The sequence below is a fragment of the Trichechus manatus genome, unplaced genomic scaffold, assembly GCF_000243295.1.
Source record: "Trichechus manatus latirostris isolate Lorelei unplaced genomic scaffold, TriManLat1.0 scaffold00214, whole genome shotgun sequence".
NCBI classification, from domain to species: Eukaryota; Metazoa; Chordata; class Mammalia; order Sirenia; family Trichechidae; genus Trichechus; species Trichechus manatus.
In genome coordinates, this window is record NW_004444150.1 from 3375026 (window position 1) to 3384191 (window position 9166).

General features: G+C 45.7%; 1 protein-coding gene across 3 annotated transcripts in view; it reads right to left on the reverse strand.

Annotated features, from left to right (window-relative positions):
• The window catches only part of PIP5K1B (phosphatidylinositol-4-phosphate 5-kinase type 1 beta), a 127046-nt gene that overhangs the window by 107148 nt on the left and 10732 nt on the right, over positions 1–9166 (reverse strand). Inside the window, exons 1-2 of one of the 3 annotated variants that reach the window (XM_023742637.1) lie at positions 8091–8176; positions 6039–6156 (exon numbers count right to left, since the gene is read on the reverse strand). In XM_023742637.1, coding sequence (XP_023598405.1) covers positions 6039–6156; positions 8091–8143 — 171 coding nt within the window. In that variant the 5' untranslated portion in view covers positions 8144–8176. Of the gene's footprint in view, positions 1–6038; positions 6157–8090; positions 8177–9166 lie in introns of those variants that run through there. The other 2 variants (XM_023742639.1, XM_023742638.1) reach the window with 2 other exon arrangements.

Sequence of the window (9166 nt, forward strand, 5' to 3'; positions counted from 1 at the left end):
GTCTTGATGATAAATTCGTCATCACTGGTCACAAAGAACAAGGACCCACTGGCCCCAGGGTTGGACAGCTCAATTAGAGGCTCACTGCAGATGGAGTACTGAAAGACCAAGTAAAGAAATGTTGAAAACCCAAGGGTAGGGTGGTTAAAAGTCATCGACGACACCCCGCTTCTGTCTGCTTTCTCCTCTTCTTTCCTCTCGCTTTGCTTCGGTGTCATCTTCCTTTTTTAAATAATATTGTATTTTCGGTGAAAGTTTACACAGCAAATTATGTTCCCATTCAACAATGACTACATAAACTGTTCAGAGACACTGGCCACATTTTTCACAATGGTTTAACAATCTCATTAATTCCCTTCTGGATCTTTTGCTTCCAGTCATCTGGTTTCCCTGTCCCTTATCCGTTCATCATCGCTTTCATTACTGACCATTTGGTCTCATACAGATGATTTTGTAAAGGTGCGTAGATGTTGTTGTTCTCGTTAGGTGCCGTCAAGTCACTTCCAACTCATAGCGACCCTATGTAAACAGAACAAAACACTGCCTGATCCTACACCATCCACTCAGTCGCGGATATGTTTGAGCCCATTGTTGCAGCCACTACATCAATCCGTCTCATCGAGGGTCTTCCTCTTTTCTGCTGACCCTCTACTTTACCAGGCATAATGTCCTTCTCCAGGCACTGATCCCTCCTGATAACACGTCCAAAGTATGTGAGACGAAGTCTTGCCACCCTCGCTTCTAAGTAACATTCTTTATTTTATGAGCCAATCTATTGTTTAGCTATAAGGTGCCCTTTTAGGAGTAGTTCTGGTTCAAGGTTTATGGAGTATCTCAGGGCGATAGTCTTGGGGAGTTCTCTAGTCTCAACCAGTCCCGTAAGTCTGGACTTCTAAAGAATGTGAGTTCTGTTCCACATTTTCCTCCCATTCTGTCAGGATCCATCTATTGTGGCCCTCATCAGGACAGTGGTTAGCGGTAGCTGGGTACCATCTAGTTCTTCCGGTCTCAGGGTAGATGAGGCCATGGTCTGTGCATCTAGCTTTGCTTCTTGATACTGTGTTGCTGATCAGCACTGGAGCCCAGACTCTTTTGAATGAGTTGAGGACAAGTTAGGAAAACACAGATTGCCACCCGACTGCAGACAGAACGCTGAAAGAGCTAGGAGGAAGCACAGGGCACTCGTCCTCTGCCCTAGGAGCAGAGCAGTGTCTGCGTGGAAGGACCATCAGTGGAAAGGGCCCGGGACTTGGAATTGCTGATTCTGTAAAACTGTGGCTCTGCCAATTGCTAGTTTGTGGTCACGAGTAAGTAACTGAGCATTTTGGCTCTTTGGATCGTCCCCTCTAAATAAAGATAATAATACCAACCTGAAAGTAGCTAAAAGTTTTACAAGTGAATGCTTTTAAACAGCAACAACAACAAAACCAAACCAGTTGCCGTTGAATTGATGCCAACTCATGGCAACCCCATGTGTGGCAGAGTACAACTGTGCTCCATAGGGTTTATAATGGCTGATTTTTGGAAGCAGGTTGCCAGGCCTTTCTTCCAAGGCACCTCTGGTTGGACTGGAACCTCCAGTCTTTTGGTTAGCAGCAGAGCGTGTTAACCATTTGTACCACCCAGGGACTCTGAGTGCTTTTGAACCCCCTGGCAGATAACGACCACCTGTCTATTTTTGATTACACGATCACGTGCAGAAGACAGAGGCACACAGCGTGCAATACACACATGCCACAGGCAGATAAGGAAGAGCCGACAGTGCCCTAGGATGTACTATTTCCACCTAGAGCCAATGCCAGAAGGGTTACCCAAAGATACACTGAGACATTCTTAGTGAAGCAAGAAGTTCTTTCATGGGATCATGAAAATAAAGTCGTGAACTGCAAGCTCATGTACAAAGTGAAGGCAGACCCTGGACTCTCAAGAAATCCTGGTGATTTGTTCCAAAAAAACCAAACCCCTTGCCATCAAGTCGATTTTAACCCATAGCGACCCTACAGGAAAGACTAGAACTGCTCCATAGGGTTTCCAAGGAGCTGCTTGTGAATTCAAACTGCCGACCTTTTGGTTAGCAGCCAAACGCTTAAGCACCATCCTCCTTATGGACAGTAGTAAATGTGAAAGTATAAACGCAACAGAAGATGCAGAAATTAGAGGCTGTGACTGGAGAATAATTAGGGGGTGATGGGGAGAGCTGTCTGGAGAAAAGTGGATTCAAACCTGAACATTTGCTCCCAATGAAAGGCTTGGATTCCTCTAGGGGCAGTGACGTCACATGGAGCTTATCTCACTGGTTACTTGTCAAATACTCCTTTATTACATAATTTATAAACCAATATGGATGGAGGCATAAATCGTTTTTTTTGTTTTTCTGTTCACATCCATTCTGGTGTTGTTGTGTGCTGTCGAGTCCCTTCCAACGCACAGCAACCCCATGTAACAGAGCAGAACTGCCCCATAGGGTTTTCCTGGTTGTAAACCATATGGGGGCAATTCTACTCTGTCCTACGGGGTCACTCGGAGTCAGAATTGACTGGACGGCACCAGGTTTAATCTTTCCAGAAGCAGAGCGCCAGGTCTTTCTCCTGTAGAGCTGCTGGGTGGGATCGAATCACCAGTCTTTCGGTTAGCAGCCGAACACCTAACCATTGTGCTGCCGGGCTGTGGAATAAATTGTTTCCATCCAACTGAAAACCTCTTTGCGGACCACTAGCAGCATACCGTCAGTGCTCGGTAAACTGGCTGCCCATAACGGACAGGAGTCCTGTCACCACACTCGGTAATTCTATTGCCCCTTTGCCCCGCAGCACAGTGAGTGACACATTCTCTTCTAAGCAACCTTCTTGGAGATGTTGCCTTGAACAGCCAATAAACAGGGAGATGGGAACATTTTAATCAGCCGTGATCAACAAGGCCCACGTGCACGCCTGGGTTTTATGCACCTTCAGGCAGTGTTCATCTGTGCAATCTGTTCAAAATGTACTCATTCTCTCGTTTCTATGTCCTTCAGAGCCTCCCTGCTACACGCGCTGGGCTGGAAAGAAAGCAAAGTACAACCCAGCTGGGCGCCGCCAGCGCAGGTTAACGGGAACTTGCCCAGCGCGGCTGAGATACTTTCTGCCATTTCCCCCGACAGCGTAACACATTCACTCTGCTCTTTTTCTTATTCTTGTTGCCGAGCTGTTGTTGGCTGCCATGGAGTCAATTCTGGCCCTTGGGGACCTCACGTGTCAAGAGTAGAACTGTGCTCCATAGGGTTCTCAAGGCTGTGACCTTCCGGAAGCAGATCTCCAGGTCTGTCTTCCAAGGTGCCGCTGGGTGGGTTTGAACCGCCAACCTTTTGGCTAGTAGTCGAGAGCTTAAGCATTTGCTCCACCCAGGGACTCCTCATTCTGTTCTTTCTCATTGGCTCAGGTGAGCCTGAAAAGACAGCACAGAAATTTCCCTGGATTCTGGAATCCCGGGGGGGCACAGGTGGAGCAGAGACGGTGAGGACCGCTCCGAGGCCCCGCCTCCCCTTGGGCGGTGTTTATTTAGGAACAGACAGGAACGGAGCGGTGCTGGCACCGTGAAGCGCGCAGAAGCTCCGTCCCCGGGCCGACCCACGATCCAAATCGGGAACGCTCCAACATGAAACGTGTGGCCAGCACGCACACGGGGAATGCCCGTGGCTGAGGATGGAGACAGAATGACTCAGGCTGGAAGGCAGATGTAACGGCACACAGCTAAGCAGAGACGCACGCTCATCCTCAATGGGGGGAAGGCTGGGGGGGTAGCTGTCTTGTCAAACTAACCAGCGTCATGGAAGGCAAGTCTGTGGCATCTCTGGGGCTGGTGGCAGCTTCAGGAAGTTCAGAAGGAGAGTCCATTAATGTTCAACGTGTGGTCAAAGATGAGGGATCAATTTCAGTAACGCAATGTCACAACCCCACTGGGCTCCCCAAACATGTTTCCTGCATGATGGTCACCCTTAATTACAAAATGGCCAGACAGCAGAAGGCTCTTCCCTAACACACACACACACACACACACGCACACATACACACATGCATACACACACATACACACAAACATATGCACACATAACACACACACATATATACACACATACACACATATACACACACATACACACATGCATACATATACACACATACATACATATATACACATACACATATACACACACACACATACATACACACACAGAATGAATATGTGTGTCTGAGTGGCTGGGGGGAATTGTCAGGGCTGGTGATGATGGTGGAGCCATCTGACATTTCAGTTCAAGGGGAGTGGTGACACAGCTACAGGGACACCCACAGCTAAGGACAGCAGGATGTCCAGGGCCCTTCTGCTCAGCTCTCCCTGCTCTATGGAGACTTATTAACGTGCCCGGAGTTGTCCCTCGGTGGTGCAAATGGTTGACACACTGGGCTGCTCACAAAAAGGTTGGAAGTTCAAGCCCACCCAGAGGCACCTTAGAAGAAAGACCTGGTGATCTACTTCGAAAAACAATCAGCCACTGAAGACCCTATAGAGCAGTTCCTACTCTGACACCCATGGGGTCAACCTGAGTCGGAGCTGACTCGACGCGACTGGTTTTGGAGGAACTGGTCTTGTCCCATCAGACAGGCTACAGGATTTTCCTCCTAAAGAAGAGGATCCCTCATGGCTTCTCATCAGCTCAGAACAGAACCAGCTGTGAATTCAATCACTTACATTTCACCCAAATTCTAAGATGCATTCCAAATACTCTTCTTTGTGATAAGTGACAAATGTGCTTTACTTCCTCTGAAAAGCATTATTACAGGATCTGGCTCAAGGCTTATTAAGACCATTCAGAAGGGGCTGAACCGTAAGTATTCGATGGCGTCCTTCCCGTCTGCTTCTTGAAAAACAATCTTGAAGAGCCCCAGGGTGTTAACAGTGATCAGATTATGAAATAAACCACTCTCCTCTCAAGACAGAAAAGGAACTTCCTGGCCCCTTGAGCGGGAATAAGGTACAACTCGGAGGCGGTATCAGCCTGCCTCACAAAAAGGCTGTTGTGTTTATACCTCCTGGGTGCCAGGACGGAGATAAGAGAGAAAAGGCAAGTCTGCAGATAAAATATGCCCTCATTCCAAACAAAAATGTGCTAATAGGAGTTTGCATGAAGAGATTTGTGGGGAAGGAAACTCTTCAGCCTCTTTAAAATGTGATTCAAACTCGTAGGTCAAGGGGAACATGGTTGTGGGCCACCGTGGGTTTGAGATGAATGGTATAAATAAGGCAATTAAAATAGCAAGGCTTTCAAAAAGGATCCAATCAGCCAAATCCACAGGTGTATTTAGAACTAATTACAACGTATCAGTTAGAATAAGGCAGTCCCTGGGGTTACAAACGTCTGATTTATGGACGACCTGTACTTGCCCTTTAACGTTATGTAAATTTCTGTCACTTTGAAACAACTGAACCAACTCCTACTCACAACAAATTCTTCATCACGATCACCTTCACTTGCCACGTGTGCAGCCTTTTCTTGCACTAACCTATTACCCCTTACCATTACCATCAAGTCAATTCTGACTCGTAGCTACCCTACAGGACAGAGTAGAACTGCTCCATAGGGTTTCCAAGGCTGTAATCTTTACAGAAGCAGACTGCCACATCTTTCTCCTGCTTCTTGCACTAAAGTAAGGCTGAATAAGAACCTTTTTCATCTGTTCCGACTTACCTACAAATTCTTAAAGACACGCTCAGGAATGCATCTCATTTGTAATCCGGGACTGCCTGTAATTATCCGAAGGAGCAAGCGACACCACAGTTACTGAAATATCAATCACCCCGGCAGATTTTGTAGCTATCAGGTAAAGCTGCAGAGTCAAACTGCATTTCCTGAAACTAAATTTATAATCGATATAACCTGGGGCTTTTACTGCACCCCCGGAGCTTTTTGAAGTGAGAGACATGAGTTACTTATCACTCTTGCTAGGAGGCAAGTGTCTACATAGCGTATTTCTGTAGGAGGAAGGAAAACTGAAGGTCCTTACCAAGTAATCATCAGGCTTGATACCAAAAAGTTCTCTGAAGTATCGGAAGGCTAGCGGAGCGTATGTCTTGAATCTGAAGTCTGGATAATGATGGGCCGGGGTGAGATTGCTCCCTTCGCTGCAGAAAAGGCATTATAAAAAGCAGACAGACAGAGACAGAGAGAAAGAACGTTAGCAAAGACAATGCTGACTTTAAGTTCTAGCTCTTTGGATCCTGGGTCAATTTTCTCTCTAGAATCAACCATCCCGATGGTGGTTCTGTCAAAGCTTGTGTCACAAAGGCCACATGGCCATCAGGGAGAAACAGGTGGGAACTCAGTGGGCCACCTCCAAGGACACATTCCCTGCCAATCACCCTGTGTCCATCGCGAACATTCTTGAGCATCCTGCTGTGCCCACTTCCGGGGAAAATCACCCCATCTCCTCCGGCGAAACCGCAATGATAATGCTTTTCACATAAGACACAGGGCTAGGTGTGGGAAGCCATTTCCCCCCGAAAATGAATTGTTTTCTACCATAAATTTTGGATATTGGATATACATTTTAAATGAGGAATAAGTGAAATGATTTTTAAAATATCCTAACAACAGAGAGACCCATCATACAGAAATGGATGGTTCTGAGCTCTCTCTTATGTCCATATTTTCAGGAAATCAGTAAAACCAGGTACCGTGGAGCTGACCCTGACTCATGGTGACCCCACGTGTGTCAGAGTAGAACTGTGCTCCATAGGGTTTTCAATGGCTGATTTTTCAGAAGTGGATTGCCAGGCCTTTCTTCCGAGGAGACTCTGGGTGGACTCGAACCTTCAACCTTTCAGTTAGCAGTTAAGCATATTAACCATTTGTACCATCCAGGGAAAACCAAACCTGGTGCCATCAAGTCGATTCTGACTCAGGCACCCTACAGGACAGAGTAGAACTTCTCCATAGGGTTTCCAAGGCTGTAATCTTTACGGAAGCAGACTGCCACATCTTTTTCCCGCAGAGCAGCTGGTGGGTTTGAACTGCCGACCTTTTGATTAGCAGCCAAGCTCTTACCCACTGCACCACCAGAGACCATAAATACTTTAGGTATTTTAAAGCCTGGTTACCATTCCCAAATATGTATTATCCTTTTTTTTCTTTCCTTTTCTGGGTTTATATTTTAAAATGTTTATGCAATATTTATGATACATATGAAAGTGTAAATAAACCAGTGAATACCCAGGAACCTAAATGTTGCTTAAGAGATAAACCATCAGTCATACAGCTGAATCCTCTCTGTACTTTGTACTGATCACATCCACCACTGTCTCCTCAGACGCATCCACTAGCCTAAATTTTGCTGTTTACCCTTCTCACGCTCTTATCCTTTTACCACATATAGTAGTAGCACATTTTCACATGCTGTCAGACAAGTCACCTAATCTAAAAAACCCAAACCCTTTGCCACTGAGTCGATTCCAACTCACAGCAACCCTACAAGACAGGGTTTCCAAGGCTGTCATCTTTACAGAAGCAGACCGCCACATCTTTCTCCTGCAGAGCAGCTGGTGGGTTCGAACTGCCGACCTTTCAGTCAGCAGTCGAGCGCTTAACTGCTGTGCCACCCGGGATCCTTGCACCTAATCTACTTGTACTTAAAATTTTCATAGTAAAAAATCAGAACAATGCAGTAGAATAATATGATTTCACAAAAAGTTTCATGGTCTCTTCGTACCACATTCCAGGTGGGACATCGAGGCACACTCCAGGTGGGACATGGAGGTGCTATGCAACTTTATCATGGTTTGATCATTTTTTTCTCGTATTATGGTGAAAATACACACACCAAAATATTTGCCAATATAACAACTTCCACATTTACAATTCAATGATGTTGATTACATTTGCCACGCTATACCACCATTATTGCTAGCCTCTTCCAAAATATTCCACCACCATCAACAAAAACTCGATGGCCCCCAAACAAAAACTCCCCCTTCCCCAGCCCCTCTCACCCCTGATAACCGCTAATAATCTTCCGTTTCTATACATTTGCTTATTTTACAGAAGTGAGATCAGACAATACCTGTCCTTTTGTAATGGACTTATATTGCTCAGCACGATGCCTTCAAGGTTCATCCATATTGTGGTCTGTATCAGGACTTCATTTCTCCTTAGGGCCGAGTAATATTCCCTTGTATGGAGAGACTACTGTTGCTTATCCATTCATCTGTTGACGGACATTTCGGTTGTTTCCACCTTTTGGCTATTGTGAAAAGTGCTGTAATGAACACTGGTCCACAGGTTTCTGTTTGCTTTCCTGCCTTCACTTCTTCTGGGTGTATACCTAAGATTGGGATTGCTGGGTCATATGGTAGTTCTATGTTCAACATTTTGAGGAACCACCAAACTGTTTTCCACAGTGGTTGCACCATTTTACATTTCCACAGCAGTGGATGAGCGTTCCAGTTTCTCCACAATCTCACCAACACCTGTTGTTTTCTGATTTTTTTGACCATTGCTATTCTAAATGGGGGTGAGCTAGGATTTGATTTTCCTGGTACCAAACAGACAAATATGACTGCAGATGAAAAGCCTTCGAGCACAAGGGTGAAAAAACAATCAACAAACACTTGGCTTCTACTACAATTTAAGTTTCTCGCAGGCAGGCAGATTTTTGTATCAGTGCCTGGCACATAGTAACCAAAAAAATCCACTTCTGTTGAGTCAATTCTGACTCACGGCAACCCTATGTATACAGAATAAAACTGTGCTCCATAAGGTTTTCAAGGCTGTGGACTTTCAGAAGCAGATCTCCAAGCTTTTCTTCCAAGGTGCCGCTGCTAATCTGTCACCAGGCTTTAGTGTCCCCTGTCCAGCTGTATTATCACTTAAATTTTTTTTGTCTTGGTGTCACCATCTCTGCATGGGGACAAAGCACCCTTTAGTTATCCTACCTCACAAGTGTGTGATCACTCTTGCTGAACAAAAGTGCAGGCATTTAGCATCCTTTAGGGAAAACAACTGCTGTCACCCAGGAGTTGCTGTTCCCCTGGCTTTGTCAAGAGGCTCCAAACCCACGACTGACATTTACAATTTGAAATAAAGGAAGCTTAACTCAAATATAAACGCTGCCCTTAGAACACCAAAGCTCTCTGTCTC